Here is a 17,237-nt window from a genome sequence, read left to right on the forward strand (position 1 = left end):
TCTCTTGCTTTTGTTTTCTGACAATAGAGTTAATAGGAAATTAAAACATTCAGTTAAAGCAAACTAAAAGCACTACTGCAGGTCTTGAATGCATAGTCAAGATTATAAACTACCAAATTTCATATCAGGTTTAGTGAGAAGTATCATTAATACTAAAATTCTCTTTTGTACTTTAAAGCTGATTGTGGGACACAGTAACAGTGTTATTTAGTGGGCTTTCAAACAGAGTTCTTATTTTTGACTTATCTATAGTATGGTAATACCCACTGTTAACTGTTTGACTTCCATGTTGATTCTTATGTTTCAACTCATCCATTTCTTGTACTTTCATTCTACTAATAGAGGGGTTTTTTTAGATTTATTTATTTATTTTAGACGTAGAATTACAGACAGAGAGAGGGAGAGACAGAGAGAAAGGTCTTCCATCCACTGGTTTACTCCCCAGATGCCAGAGCTGGGCAGATCCAAAGCCAAGAGCCAGGAGCTTCTTCCAGGTCTCCTCCACAAGGGCCCAAGAACATGGGCCATCTTCAACTGCTGTCACAGGCCATAGCAGAGAGCTGGATCGGAAGAGGAGCAGCAGGGACAGGAACTGGAGCCCACATGGGATGCTAGCGTAGTAGGTGGCAGCTTTACCCACTACATCACAGTGTCCGTCCCTAGAAGTTTTTTTTTAAAAAGATTTAGTTATTAATGTATTTGAAAGAGCAATAGAGAGAGAGGGAAGTAGAGAGTGAGACAGGGAGATTTTCCATTCACAGATTCACTCCTCAAATGGCTGCCAACAGTCAGACCTAGGTTAGGCCAAAACCAGGAGCCAGGAACTTCATCTGGATCTTCCACCTGGGTTGCAGGGAACTAAGGCATATTATCAGGAAGCTGAATCAGAAGTGGAGTAGTGAGAATTTCAGCCTTTACTCTAATATGGGATGTCTGCATTGCAAGTAGTGGTTTTATCTGCTGCACCACATTGGTTCCCTGTAATAGCAAAAGTCTTATGCTCAAGTTTCAGAACTCAAACCTCCTTTGTCACAGCAGACCCTATATTTATATCTGTATTGATCTTTGTTTCAAGTTGTTCTCTACTAGCCTATATGGTATTGTGGCCCTAAATAGTTGAGTATTTATTCCAACTAAGTCCCAAGTGTTAGGAAATTCACTAACTTTAGATAGACTTCTTGGCTTGGGGGTTGCCCGTTATGGTCTAGGATGTGTGTTAGGAATATTTAAAAAATAAAAATACAGTTGTGTATGTCTATATGGATATGTACATATATATGTGTATGTGTGTATTACAACACTATAAATTAGGTACTTCTCCAGCATTTTATAGATGAAGAAATTGAGCGTTAGAGCAAGTAAATACACTACCCATAGCCACAGGAATAAATAGTCTGAGAGCCAGAATTCAAACCCTAGTTCTTGCACACTCATGTACTCATTTCGTTCATTGTGTGCCTACTATGTGGCAGGACTTATTCTTGGCTCTGGTGATGTAGCAGTGAATAAAAATCAAAGTCCTTACAGAAGTCATGTGATATCATGATGAAGTCATTCTTATCAGACACAGAAAAAATTGGAGCCAGTAGGTAATGAAGGGAGGGCTTACACTTGTTTGTGTGAGAAACATGCTGTTTCAGTGGTCCACTGAAGTCCCACAGGAGATTACTTCTCATTCTAACCATACACTTGCTTTGCATGCCTCCCAGCTCTGCAGTTTTCTGTAACTGTCTATCTTTAAAACTCTACAAGAATGCAACAACTCAGACAAGATATTCTGGATAGGTCACTTGTCCCCCAAAGGAACCTCCACCAATGAACTGGAGCCAACTCCCACCTTGGGTTTCCAGACTGTATTAATTGACTTTTTCATCACAATAATGAAATGCCTGCAGCAACTACCTTATAAAGAGAAACTGTTTATTTTGCAGTTGTTTTTGGAGGCCAAAATCTAGACAGCATGGCACAGGCTTTGGCTTTGACAAAGGACCCAAGGCAGATGTGGCATGGTGCAGCAGGTGCAGAGGAAAAATCACATGATAAGCCAGAAAGCACAAGGAAAGTAGGCCCAAATCCAGGCTTTCAAAACAGCTCCTTCACAAGAACTGCCCTACAGGCACATGCACAGTGATAGAAGCATCTCGCACATGGCCTGGCTCCCATTAGTGACACTCAGAAGACCAATCCTTTAACACAAGGGCTTTTGGGGAAAGGAGGACATTCACTATCCAAAGTAAGAACAGAAAACTAATGAGCCCGTGTATCCAAGTGGCTTTTGTTTTTCCCTTTAAAAACATCGCTTTGTCTCAACCTCCTTGAAAATACTTGCATTGCAAAGCTCTGTTCCCAAATAAAAATAATTATAAATAATTATTTTGGGAGAACTCTCTGTTAGTTATATGGACATCCTTTTAGATATTACATGCTGTATCAGATGCTATTAAAAAAAAGTTAAAGAATTGGAGGGGAATGAGAGCTGAGTGAGGTTGCAATTTTAAATAAGATAATCAATGTCTTCCTTGAAGACAATATTTAAACAAAGATCTGCTTAAGAAAAATCTGAGATGAGTTAAATTTAACAAAGTTTATTTGAGCAAGAAAAAGTTTCTAGAACCAAGCAACATTGAGGATCAGTTTGGTTCAGAATATCCCACCCCCCCACATATGCAGGTTATATTTATAGTCAGAGAAAAGAAAATGACACGCAACCTGATTGACTGCAGTCAGCATTTCCTTATTTGGGCATGGTGTGATGAGGCGTTTGTCTTATATGAACATGGTGTGATCAATTGGCAGCCTGTGATAGGCTGAGACTCAACTGCTGTAATTGACTGAGACAGCTACTGTTAAGAAAACACTCTTAATTTGCAGCTCACTACATATGAAGGCAACTTTGGGCCAGATATTTTCACCCAAATATGGAACTGACTTAAGGCAAACTTACCAATTTAACAACTTGAAAGAAGTCAGAAAGTGAGCCATGAGTATATATGGAAAAACATAGTTTCAGACAGAGAAAAAAACACAAGTACAAAGGCCTGAGTAAGCTCATACAATGTGGCATTCCGTAGAATTCTAATTGGGTATTACTGAGCCCCCTTGAATCCATGTTGGTTGAACATTTGTTATCCATATGCTCCAATAATTGTAAAACACTGTCACCTAGATGAACCATAAGTTCAAATAAATTAACTTCATTAGGGTTCAGTTAGTATCTGAATACATTGTGGGCACTGCTGATTTATTTATTTTTATCAAGCTTATTTTTATTTAGCAAATAAATTTCTAATTTTTTTTCAATATATGTTTTGATTTTTCCTCAAATTAAACTATGAAAGGGACTTTAGAGTTAAAATACTGTGGTTAAATGTTTCTCTTCTTACATTTAATTTCATGTTTATAAATAACTTAGTTGAATGTGGAAATGCTTTTTGAATGATTAAGTGTACTTTAATATGTTCAGTGTGATGATAAAATTGGTACAATAAGGACGTGCATGTCAATTCCTTGTTACTTGTATCTTATTCCTTCAAAGATTTTGATTTTGTGTTGTTTAAATAACATTTTTAAATTTCATATTCATGTATAACTTAAATTAGAATAGCTTAGGCAAAAAATTCCCAGCACATAGTAAGGCAATATAAATTATTTCTTTTAAAAGCAGCAGCGTGTATTTTTATTTTTTCCCTCTATAGACTACAGGATCATAGTTAGATTAGACTCATGTGTTCATAGAATTTAACTCACCCTGCTTTAGTTTGAAAATTTAGGAAGTCAACTTTTGGTTAAACTCTGTTAACACAGTTATCAAAGATTGAAACCAAAAATACTGTTGGGGAAGCCAAAGCATAAATTATTTGATTAAATATGCATTGGATAACAGTCATTTTTCATTTTAAAAAACCTGTTCAACTCAGTTCAGCCAATACTTACTGAGCACTGTGCTCTGGGAGTTGTATGGATAACAGGAAAACTCAACTATGGAGCTATTACAGTAGCACTGGTGAGAGTTAATAGGATTTGAAACATAGCAGTGATGGGCGAGGAGGCTTCCAAATGACAGATACTTTTACATCAAAATTGATGTGTGGTTGGACATGTGGATTAAGGGTACAAGAAGCATTTAGAAAATAAAGTAGCTTTTAACTTTTTCACTCCATGAACCATCATGTTATTACAAGATAGAAAATTGAAGGGAAAGCATTGCAGATAGTGAGAACATTCAGTTCAGTTTTGAATTGTTTGAATTTGTGGACATTTAAGTAGAAATGGATATAGAGTATTTTTATGTCCTCGTGAAGATTATTGTTGACAAGGAACTGTTAATTTCTTCTTGAAATTCTAGGCATGAAACAGTACCATCACTTTGTTTCTAGAACTAGGTACCACAATAATATTTTATTGAAATATGTTATCCCCTTTTCAGAGACCTTTCAGTTGTTGTATATATAAAAATTATTTCTTTAAAATTTATCAAAGCTTTAAGATTACTTCTCATGGAGTGGGGGAATGAAGAAAGTGGAAGAATTTAGATGTTAAAATGAGTGTGCAGTATCTTAAGATGTTTCAGTTATTGATTTCTACCAGAGAGAATTCTTGCCATGATTGACTCAGAACCTAATCCTTTTCATTAGTGTTGTTCTGGTTGATTTCCTTTATTATCCATTGTAATTACTATAGTGACATGCTAATACAATGCAGGAATTGAGAGTAAAGTATGATGTCAGACTGCCCTGTAACATGCCCTGCCACGCTCTGTGCAAACTTGGGTAAAGTGTAGCCTCCTAAGTCTCAGTTTTTTCCTCTCCAAATGGCTATGAGAGCACTATGTAATTCATAAAACTGTCCCCTGAAAGGTAAAGTGTTTAACATGGTATCTGGTACATGGAATATATGCATTAACGGTTAGCAATAATGGTCATGAGGTATTATGAATTCTAACAGTAATCATCTTCCTTAAATTGCTGGATAACACTCAGATAACTTTCATGTTTTAAATTTTGATTTATGGATTAATTAATATACATTCATTGTTCTTATTTTTAGTTTTGAAATTTTATTATGCATTTGTGTACCTTTAGATTTTCTTAATCAAATATGTGTATATGACTTTTCTATCAAGACTGAACAAAAAATAAAAAGAAGATAAGCATATGTTAAATTACAAGATAAGCATATGTTAAATTAGAACCTGAACAGGAACTTCCAGTAGAGGGAGATATGGGCAAAAGAATCAAGCCACCAAATATGCAGGTGCAGTGAGCAGCAAATTTAAACACAAAGCTTTCCTCCTTTGAAAAACCTAAGAAGTAACTAAATGTAAATTAAACGATGCAGTGGTTTCTGGTTTGTTGGTTGCCACACTCAAACTGATTATACAAGTACTTGGGGAAGCACTGTGAAGGCTAGATAGATATACTGCCACTTAACTTTCTCACATACTGTGTCAGGGATGGAAGTAAAGACAAGACCATTCAGTACGCTCCTCTCTCTCTGAACCTCTAAAAATAAAAAGTCACAGAAGTTACTGTCTGGATCACTTGAAAGCAAAAAATGTACAGCAAATGTATTTCCATAAGTCAAAGATGTTTTTCATAGAGTTCTAGACTGTCCAAGTAAACTAGTGGAATGAATAAGAACACTATACTTTTTTAAAAAAAAATCATTGCTGATCAGGTAATATAGTTATAATTTAGACCTGTAATTTAGGGCTCCCTGAAATTACTGGGAGTCCTATAACTAAACCCAAATTAACAACATTTAATTCAGATTAGATTGGAATTTTTTCAAGGATTTTCAGTAGGATGGTTAAGTTGGTTTGAACCTTTACTTCTCCAACAGAAACATCACATTTCTTTCTGTTGGCAACTTTGTCCAATAACTGACTATTATAATAGTCCCTCTGCACTTTGAGATTTAATGCTCTTATTCTATCACACTATAAGAAATTGCTGCCCTGGAACTTGGGGATGTTGAGACTGCTCTTAAACCTGAGAGTCTCACGTAATAGTTGACTGAGTTTTCCCTTCTGTAGCATGCCTAAATATTTTGACGTAGATTTTATTGCTTTTGGCTGCCTTAGTAAATTCAGTGTAAAATGTCCACAGAACTTTGTATATAATACATGAAATGGATGTTAAATAAAGTCAGTACAGTAATTTTGTAATTTAAATTTCTGTTTAGTTCAGTCAAATATCTAATTTTCACATTCCTGCCTGTGTTCATCTTATCAATAGATTTGATCAATATTACCACTACCAACATAATAGAAATAGATCCTAGCTTTAAAAAAATAGAAGCTTAAATATATACTTTTTTATTTTAAATTTTGTATGCCATCAGTTTTCTTATTTTCAGGTTTGTCTAGGTTGATATTTTTAATTTTATTAAGAACTGTGAGATAAACTATGCAAGAGAAAACTTCATAGCAGATAGTATGGCTTGTTTTATAATTTTTTAATTTTTTATTTTTTTTGGTAGGACTGCAATTGTTTCCTAGATGGCACCATACTTTCTCCTTAGGTGAATATTTTCACTTAACCACTAAGTCTGGGTATTTTTTTTCAAGTATTAAAAGTAATTTTCAGTGAGTCATCTGCTAGGACTCATTTGTCTAAAGAATTTCTTAGAACCACTACGGATGAATTGGAATGCCCTTTTTAAACTCATAAATTGAAAAGTCTTGAAAATGGCCATAGATTACTAAGATTGCATAATTCTGTCAGGATACCAATGTACTTGCATCAGAATCTGTGGGACTGTGCTGTAGCAATATGCCAAAACCTGAGCGACTGAAAGCAGTAAAGTGTATTTTCGTGTATGCTGCATGTGCCTTTGTAGTTTGGTAACAATGCTATCCTTATTGTAATCCTTCAGAGATTTAGGTTGAGGGAAGTTCCATCTTCACACACACTTCTTCAATTACAGAGCTGGAAAAAAAGTTAGTGACTCTTCTGATAACTCATAAAACTTCTGACTGAAAATGTTTTTTTCATTTCAGTTTGCATGAACAAGATTTAAACACTCCTGAGTTCAATATGATGTGTAATCCTCAAACAGAAGAGTCAATGTATGTTCGTGAATAGTACGGCATTTTTCCATACTATTTTAAGTTCATGAGCCTTACTGCATTAGATTTAAGGATGTGTGGTTTAAAACTCACTGTGAAAATAAAATGACCTAGCCGGCGCCGTGGCTCAATAGGCTAATCCTCCACCTTGCGGCGCCGGCACACCGGGTTCTAGTCCCGGTCGGGGCGCCGGATTCTGTCCCGGTTGCCCCTCTTCCAGGCCAGCTCTCTGCTATGGCCAGGGAGTGCAGTGGAGGATGGCCCAGGTGCTTGGGCCCTGCACCCCATGGGAGACCAGGAAAAGCACCTGGCTCCTGGCTCCTGCCAGGATCAGCGCGGTGCGCCGGCTGCAGCGGCGGCCATTGGAGGGTGAACCAACGGCAAAGGAAGACCTTTCTCTCTCTGTCTCTCTCTCTCTCACTGTCCACTCTGCCTGTCAAAAAAAAAAAAAAAAAAAAAAAAAAAAAAGAAAATAAAATGACCTGTTTTCACCAGATCATTACCTGATTAGTTTAAGAACTGTTATGTTGACTGTATTGAACATATGTACACACCACACACACTTCCGCGTGGCCCAGATGATGCGTGAACTTGTTTTCAAGAACATTTTTACCCTAAGGTTTTTACCATTGTTCCACATGCATTGTGGATTGGGAATAACAGTGTTACACAAGCTGACTTCCTTCAAATACTCAGCTGTAGGTTATCTTAGACAGTTCATAAACTAGATAAGTACATTACTGTTCAGACTTTAATATTTCTTTTTCTCTTTTCTTTCTTGGCTAATAGTTCAAATAGCAAGCATATGAAAGGGACCAGTACAGAAATTCCAAATTTTTTTTCTCTGTCTTGGTTGTTGGAATGTTTAGATTTTCTTTTTTTTTTTAAACTTTTATTTAGTAAATATAAATTTCCAAAGTACAGTTTATGGATTAAAATGGCTTTTCCCCCCCATAACTTCCCTCCCACCCACAACCCTCCTGTCTCCCGCTCCCTCTCCCATTCCATTCACATCAAGATTCATTTTCAATTATCTTTATATACAGAAGATCAATTTAGTATGTATTAAGTAAAGATTTCATCAGTTTGTACCCACACAGAACATAAAGTGTAAAGTACTGTTTCACTACTAGTTATAGCATTAATTCACATTGAACAACACATTAAAGACAGAGATCCTACATGAGGAGTAAGTACACAGTGACTCCTGTTGTTGACTTAACAATTTGACACCCTTGTTTATGACGTCAGTAATCTCCCTAGGCTCTATCATGAGTTGCCAAGGCTATGGAAGCCTTTTGAGTTCGCTGACTTCAATCTTATTTAGACAAGGTCACAGTCAAAGTGGAAGTTCTCTCCTCCCTTCAGCAGAGAAAGGTACCTCCTTCTTTGCTGGCCTGTTCTTTCTACTGGGATCTCACTCGCAGAGATCTTTCATTTAGGGTTTTGGGTTTTTTGTTTGTTTGTTTGTTTGTTTGCCAGAGTGTCTTGGCTTTCCATGCCTAAAATACTCTCATGGGCTCTTCGGCCAGATCTGAATGCCTTACGGGCTGATTCTGAGGCCAGAGTGCTATTTAGGACATCTGCCATTCTATAAGTCTGCTGTGTATTCCGCTTCCCATGTTGGATTGTTCTCTCCCTTTTTTATTCTATCAGTTAGTATTAGCAGATACTAGTCTTGTTTATGTGATCCCTTTGAATCTTAGACCTATCAGTATGATCAGTTGTGAACTGAAATTGATCACTTGGACTAGTGAGATGGCATTGGTACATGCCACCTTGATGGGATTGAATTGGAATCCCCTGGCACATTTCTAACTTGAAATGGACACTATGAGAAACAGTGAGTTGATCAGCCCTTGTCCTGACTATTGATGTACAATTTAATACTTTATCCATTTTAGTATTTTTTTTTGTTCTACTTAATACTATTGGTTGAACTCTGTAATTAACACACAATTCTTCTTAGGTGTTTAAATTTAACTGAAAAGTGATCCCTGTTAAATATAAGAGTGGGAATAAGAGAGGGAGGAGATGTACAATTTGGGACATGCTCAATCAGAAATTCCAAAATTTTACACCACAATGAAAAATATTGTAATTTGTTCTAAAAATCCAATGGTATTCATTTACTGTTTTAAGATATATATAAATGAGCTATTAATTATTATTCATGTTCCTTTTCTGCCTGATTTTTTAGGTATTACTGATTTTCCCAAAATATTTAGTGAAACTTCTCAGAAGCTGGTGAGTGCAGAAGCCTTTGCTCTGGCTGCAAAATGTTTTTCCATGCAGAACTTGGGAATATGTACTCCTTTTGAACAGTTGCTTGTAGCCCTTCAAGGAAATCAAAAGCAGAAAACTGGTATGTGTGTTTATGTGTAAGTATGAGTGATTTTTATAGTGTTCATCACTACGTAGATATCTTTCCAATATGCTTTTAATTTAGTGTTAGATTCTCTGTCATAAGCTCTGATAAATTAGCTATTACCTAGAAAAGTAGTTTTTCTTGTTTCCATATTAGACAGAACATTTCAAAGATTTCTACATTTTTTCCTACATTAACCCTGGCAACCATTACTCCATATAGTTCTTGGCCCTCGAAACATGAATTGTGGTGGGCTACTACAGATTGCAAAATCTGTGCATCTGTTTTTGTTGCAGTAGGCTAATGTTCTTCAAGGTCAATATTTTTGTGGGAAAGCAGATAAGAGGAATGGAAGGGGATGGTTGGAGATGAGATGACCATCAGAAAATGGGACAAATGAAAAACCAAATAGCAACATCATAGATTAAAACTCAACCGCATCATAATTATGATAAATAAACTCTGTACTCCACAATTAAAAAAGATCAGATGTCTGGTTTTAAAAAAAAGCTATTCTTCAAACCTGAGTAAAGAATCAGCTATAATAATAACAATAATAATCTAATAGATATTACTACATGAATAATAAAATAATCTCACACCCTCTTTATCATCGCAAAGGTCTTTCATATCTATTAACTCACCTTTTAATTTTGAAAAATTCTAAACCAGAAAAGTTGCAGAACAGTACAGTGAATCCTGTAAACTTTTCTCTTAGATTCACATTTTTAATATTTTGCTAAATTTATTGTAGTTCTGTTTGCTAGGTTAGTGTCTGCCAGCAGTATAGCACTTTGCCCTTTGTGGAATCCAAACCTCTCTAACAGAGACCATGTCCTAAAGTGCTGTTGGTGTGTTACCAAGAAGTTTCTGGCTTCCATCTACAGGACCCTGAGTAACCACCACTTATACTTGGAAAGACCTTGTTGAAAACCCAGTTTCCCAAAGTGATGATACCAGGGTAAGCCTACATCAAGGCATTCTCAAATGTGAACACTGTCATACCATAATAGCCATCCCAGCCCTACATTTCAATTCCCCACCACCCAACTCTTTCATGACTGCTGGTGTTGACTACCTTGTCATATGCTCTTTATCCATTTCAGTATGCTTTATAATGTATAGTGGTGTATACTCTAAGGTGCTATCTTGTAGCATGTTGTACAGTGATGGAAATATTCTGTTGCTGTGCTGCTTAGTACAGTAGAAATTAGCCATGTATGGCAGTTTGGCCCTTCAAATGTGGCTAGGGTAGCTGTGAAACTTAACTTGCAATCTTATCTAACTTGCAAAGTTATTTTAAATGTAAAGTTAATAGTATGTGGTTAGTAGCAACTATGTTGGACAGCACAGATAGTGAAGTGATTGTTCAGATATTTTGCCCATTTTACTTTTGGCTTGCTTTTTTCACCTTCTTAATGATTATATTTTGGTGAAAAAATTTCTTTGTAGTCCAATTTATCAATCTTTTTCTTTATAATTAATTAATTTTTGTTGCAAGAAGGACTCTTACTACTATTTTTTTTTTTTTTTAATTTGACAGGTTGAGTTACTGACAGTGAGAGAGAGAGACAGAGAGAAAGGTCTTCCTTCCGTTGGTTCACTCCCCAAGTGGCCGCAATGGCCGGAGCTGCGCCAATCCGAAGCCAGGAGCCAGGAGCTTCCTCCCAGTCTCCCATGCGGGTGCAGGGGCCCAAGCACTTGGGTCATCCTCCACTGCTTTCCCGGGCCACAGCAGAGAGCTGGACTGGAAGAGGAGCAGCCAGGACTAGAACCAACGTCCATATGGGATGCCGGCACCGCAGGCGGAGGATTAAGCGAGTGAGCCACAGCGCTGGCCCCTCTACTATTCTTTTTTTAAAAAAAGATTTATTGCATTCATTGAAAGACAAAGTGACAGAGAGATAGGGAGAGACAGAGAGAAAGAAATCTTTCATTCACTGGTTCACTCAATAAATGGCTGCAATGGTCAGGATTGGGGCAAGCCAAAAACAGGAACCAAAAACTCCATCTGGGTTTCCTGTCTAGATGGAAGGAGCCCAAGTACTTGGGCCATCTTTTACTGCTTTCCCAGGAGCATTGGTAAGGAGCTGGATCAGAAGTAGATCATACAGGACTTGAACTTGCTCTCTGATGTGGGATGGTAGCATTTTAAGTATAGCTATAACACCAACCCCAACTGTTAGTAATAGTTTAGTAATCCTTTAATTTATTTTTATTTCAAATTTGACTCAAAGTGGCTAATCCTATAAAGATCTGACATCTAGACACCACAATAAAATCTCTGTATTTCCATTTTTAACTTGAAACAATGTGACTCAACTGATAATTCTTATTAAATTTTTCTTCTTTGATGGCAGTATGTTAATCTTGTTTATTTTCATTCAGGTGAAAATGTGAAGCCAGTTGAGTTTATGAATGTGAAAAAATCTCATGAAGTTCAGGCAATGTCAGAGCTGATCAGCAGTATTGCTGATTACTGTGGAATCAAACAGGTAAGAGTATTTCCTTATATGTTTAATATCACTCAAATTTCATTTTCTACAATAACTAGTCTTTAAAATATCAGTAAATAGTAGAATCTTTTAAACATCAGATCCTTTAATCAAGAGATCCCTTAAACATATGCTCTTATTCCCCCAGTGTGCTATAATTATAAATTGTTATGGTAAAAAGGAAGATACAACTAATAACATGTTGCTACAAATGTTTCTCTTTTGGAATGGATAGAAGTTAAGGGTAATTCTCTTTGATATATTGTAATTCCAACTTGAGGCAGAATTATAAAATGACATCCTATGCAATTGTTAGCCTCTAGGTGTTCTCAGGATCCAAGTTACAAGCTGTGGTATAGGATACCTGCCTCATTATAATGACATAAAGAAAATTTTTTTAAGATTTATTTATTTATGAGGCAGCGCCGTGGTATAGTGGGTAATGCCACCGTCTGTGGCACCAGAATCCCATATGGCCACCGGTTTGTGTCTGGACTGTTCCACTTCTGATGCAGCTCCATGCTACCATGCCTGGGAAAGCAGCAGAAGATGGCACAAGTACTTGAGCCCCTGCCACCCACATGGGAGACCCTGAAGAGGCTCTTGGCTCCAGATCAGCTCAGCTCCAGCTATTGTGGCCATTTGGGTGTTGAACCAGAGGATGGAAGATCTCCCTCTCTGTCTTTGCATTTCTCTCTCTCTCTCTCTCTCTGTGTGTGTGCGTGCGTGTGTGTGATTCTGCCTTTTAAGTAAATAAGTTTTTTTTTAAAAAAGAACTTACTTATTTAAAAGGCAGAGTCACAGAGAGAGAGAGGGAGAGACACAGAGAGACAGAGAGATCCTTCATCCACTGGTTCACTACCCTGGACAAAGCCAGGAGCTAGGATCTTCATCTAGGCCTCCCAGGTAGGTCTCCCTGGATACTTGGGCCATCCTCCATTCCTTTTCCCAGGCCATTAATAGGAACCTGGATTGGACAGGACACGTACCTGTACCCATAAGGGATGCCAGCATTGCAGATGGTGGCTTTACCTGCTATGCCACAATGCTGGCCCCTGTTTCATAATATCTTAATCCTAATGTATTCTCATTTGGAAAAATAGTTTTGATGAAAGATAGTGATCTCTGAAAATAAATTATAAAGTATAACTAGTAATTACCCATATCTTATAAAAATAGCTGTTTTTCTTACCCCTACTTGATCTGTGCTGGTAATAGAGGATTTTTCTTTCTTGTGATTATTATATAAGATATTAGAAACTCTTTAATGTGTTTATCCAGATTTGTAGAGGGTTTGAGGATGACTAGAAAACTATGATACCTTGAATGAGGCATGCAGAGCCACTGTGTGACAACATGGATCTCTTGGGTAGGGGATAAAGGCAGTGGCTAACACAAGAGTTTGCAGCCTTTTCTCCAGCTGTACCATATCTGAACAATACCTGCCAGTATCAGTAACAGTTTTGTTTTTTTGCTTTGTTTTGTTGTGGGTTTTTTTTTTTTTTTTTTTTTTTTTTTTTTTTTTTTTTTTGACAGGCAGAGTGGACAGTGAGAGAGAGAGACAGAGAGAAAGGTCTTCCTTTGCCGTTGGTTCACCCTCCAATGGCTGCCGCGGCCGGCGCGCTGCGGCCGGCGCACCACGCTGATCCAATGGCAGGAGCCAGGTGCTTCTCCTGGTCTCCCATGGGGTGCAGGGCCCAAGCACTTGGGCCATCCTCCACTGCACTCCCTGGCCACAGCAGAGAGCTTGCCTGGAAGAGGGGCAACTGGGACAGAATCTGGCACCCCGACCGGGACTAGAACCCAGTGTGCTGGCGCCGCAAGGCGGAGGATTAGCCTAGTGAGCCATGGCGTCGGCCATCAGTAACAGTTTTACCATGGCACTGATATTCAGCTGAGGTACAAAGAGAAAATATACCCATACACAAAACTTTCCATGTGTTGCCATATCAGAATCCCGAGGGCAAGGGCTAGTTCTAGTATCCTTCAGATCCTTCAGATGCTTATGAATGACCACTAAGATGATTAACAAAGGATATGAACTCCAGAGGAACAAATGGGTAGTTTAGTTAGAGTTACAAGGTACATTGCAAGATGGGGCAGTTAAGGTGTTGATTAATAACATCAGGCCTGTTGGAGAGGACAAAGTCCTAGAGATCAAAATTTCAGGTGATTGCTAGTCAGGTAAGATGGGTAGTATTCCTGTACGTGGACAGTGTGAATCCAGACACAGAACAGGAGAATAGAATAATAGTTCAGTCTTGACAGGAAGACTGATATGAATGAAGTAGCAATAGAGATCATAAGAACTAGACTTGTCTTTTGTAGAAACTAGGATTAAAAACTCAGTTATTTAGTTGGGAATTGCAAAATGTAAACAGGAGAAATATAGAACTGCCAAAGGGCACAGTAATACTTTCTGAAAGGGATTTTAATCATTATTCCTGTATGCTTAATTTTAAATGTTTTTCTTTTCATTACCAATATAATAATGGTATATTACCATAAAAGATTTGTTTACTCGGCCGGCGCCGTGGCTCACTAGGCTAATCCTCTGCCTTGCGGCGCCGGCACACCGGGTTCTAGTCCCGGTCGGGGTGCCAGATTCTGTCCCGGTTGCCCCTCTTCCAGGCCAGCTCTCTGCTGTGGCCAGGGAGTGCAGTGGAGGATGGCCCTGCACCCCATGGGAGACCAGGATATGTACCTGGCTCCTGCCATCGGATGCGGTGCACCGGCCACAGCGCGCCAGCCACGGCGGCCATTGGAGGGTGAACCAACGGCAAAGGAAGACCTTCCTCTCTGTCTCTCTCTCACTGTCCACTCTGCCTGTCAAAAAAAAAAAAAAAAAAAAAAAAGGCAATGAGGGAGTTTAATAGGAGGAGTGGTATGATCAGATTATGTTTGTCTTTATTCAGAATAGAAAGAAGGGAAGTGGAAGAAGGTGGGAGCAGGGAGATTGTTTGGAAAAACATTGCATTGACACAGGCTAAGGATGGTGTGAAATATCTTTAGTAAGTGGTCAGATTATAGATTTGCTCACAATTCAGATAAAATTATGAAAGAAATGAGTCCTGTTCTCTCCCTGAAGTATGGATATAGCATTAACTATGATAGAAAAATAACATGAGAGGAACAAGTTTATAGAAAGTTTCAAAAGCTCAATTATAAAAATGTTAAATTTGAGATGGTAGTTAGATATTCAAGAGGAAATATTAGGTAGATTGTTAGATATATGAATATGGAATTCATGGCAGAATTCCAAACTAGAGTTATAAATTTGAGGGTAATTAGCCTAAATGATAGTTAGATCTCCAAATCAAAAAACGGAGTAATTCTTCTCTCTGAAGTATGGAACCATTCCATCATTAAGAAACATTAAGATTTATTTATTTGAAAGGCAGAGTTACAGAGTTGCAGAGGCAGAGACAAAGAGTGAGAAATCTCCCATCCACTAATTCATTCCCCAAATGACAGCAACGGCTGGAACTGGGCCAATCTGAAGCCAGGGGCCCAAGAGCTTGGGCCATCTTCAACTGCTTTCCAAGGCCATAGCAGAGTTCAATCGGACGAGGAGCAGCCAGGACTCTAACCAGTTTCCATATGGGATTCAGACGCTGCAGGAGGCAGCTTTACCTACTACGCCACAGTGCCGAACTGTTGAGCAAACTTTTGAATTGTTGGGAACATATGTGCTGGTGCTTGCAAGCAACCTGCTTACTAGTTGCAAGTCTTAAAGTTGCGTTGCCAGCCGGCGCCGTGGCTCAATAGGCTAATCCTCTGCCTTGCGGTGCCAACACACCGGGTTCTAGTCCCGGTTGGGGCGCCGGATTCTGTCCTGGTTGCCCCTCTTCCAGGCCAGCTCTCTGCTGTGGCCAGGGAGTGTAGTGGAGGATGGCCCACGTGCTTGGCCCTGCACCCGCATGGGAGACCAGGAGAAGCACCTGGCTCCTGGCTTCGGATAGGCGCAGTGCGCCAGCCACGGCGGCAATTGGAGGGTGAACCAACGGCAAAGGAAGACCTTTCTCTCTGTCTCTCTCTCTCTCACTGTCCACGCTGCCTGTCAAAAAAAAAAAAAAAAGTTGCATTGGCATCATGAATGTGTTTCTCTGGAGATGGAGATGCAGGCAATCTAATAGATTTGTATTGAATCAGAGCACATATCCTCATATTCATGAGTGTAGGTGGCTATGGTATCGTCAATTAGATTGAGGTATTTTAAAGTCTAGGATATATGGAATGCTTCTGTGTTTTCCATAGTACCTTGGCCAGAGATTACCATAAAGTAGGAATATAGGGAATTATTGGTGACTTAATTTCCTACTTAAGATTTCATTTTTTAGTGAAGTTTATCTTAAGTTTAAGTCTGCATCATTAAAAACATTTTCTGAAATTCATTAGTAAATGAAAATGGTAAAATATTTTTTCCTTTTATCCATTAAAGATAACTTTCTGATAAAATGAAAAGAAGAAATACAGAAACAGTAAGACACCTTTTAGACATTTTTAAGGAATAAACTTGTTCCCATAGACCATTAAGACTGAAGTGCAATTTTGGAGATTTTGTTTTCAGTCTGTCTGTATATATTGGCCTGTGTGAAGGGAGCCTCTTTGATCTTGATGCAATTTAATAATAACATTTCTTGGTTTCTGATGGAACAACAGACAAAAGGAATTTTGCTTTATGTGTCACTTCTTCAATAATTGTATTGATTACTCAGGTTTTGTTAGTATCTTGGGCCTGTAAATGGAGACTCTTCATCAGAACTGTAAGAGGAGGATTTGAAAGCCCCTACTTCTGCACTTGCCTCTGCTGGAGCTGTTACCACTTCAAGGTCTACCACCATGGCCACACCCAGAACAGCTGCCATGGCTACCATAGCAGCTTAAGATCCTTAAAGTCTCAAGGATTTATTAATATGTGTTACTTAAGTCTGTTTCCTTGAGTGGCTCATACTTAGACTAGGTTTTCATTGGCTTTAAGGGTTAGATATAAATATAAAAAGACTGGGTAGTCATTTGTTGTGATAGTATTTCTATAATTGTCTATTCATTTCTTATGAAATGACATTGCAATAATAATCTTTGTGGTCTTAAAATCTTTATTATTTTTAGTTTTATTGAAGTATAATTTAGATATTCACAAAATACGGGTTTCAAAAACTTTGGAGTTGTATGCAGTTGGATAACCATCAGCATAATCAAGAATATTTTCTTTTTTTTTTTTTTAAGATTTATTTTGTTTATTTGAAAGAGTTACACAGAGAGGTAGAGACAGAGAGAGAGGTCTTCCATATGCTGGTTCACT

At 38.1% G+C, this 17,237-nt stretch overlaps 1 protein-coding gene across 9 annotated transcripts in view; it reads left to right on the top strand.

The window, feature by feature from the left end:
• The window catches only part of METTL25 (methyltransferase like 25), a 112,480-nt gene that overhangs the window by 4,229 nt on the left and 91,014 nt on the right, over positions 1–17,237 (top strand). For 7 of the 9 annotated variants that reach the window (XR_016216217.1, XR_001793373.4, XR_016216220.1 and 4 more), the window contains exons 2-3: positions 9,270–9,434; positions 11,826–11,932. Coding sequence is in view for 4 of the 9 variants with exons in the window: in XM_002711367.6 (XP_002711413.3) it covers positions 9,270–9,434; positions 11,826–11,932 (272 nt within the window). In the remaining 5 variants the exon portion in view is untranslated. Of the gene's footprint in view, positions 1–9,269; positions 9,435–10,329; positions 10,399–10,980; positions 11,259–11,825; positions 11,933–17,237 lie in introns of those variants that run through there. The other 2 variants (XM_089307525.1, XM_089307524.1) reach the window with 2 other exon arrangements.

The sequence above is a fragment of the Oryctolagus cuniculus genome, chromosome 11 (assembly GCF_051225735.1).
Source record: "Oryctolagus cuniculus isolate XC-2025 breed Fujian yellow rabbit chromosome 11, ASM5122573v1, whole genome shotgun sequence".
NCBI lineage: Eukaryota > Metazoa > Chordata > Mammalia > Lagomorpha > Leporidae > Oryctolagus > Oryctolagus cuniculus.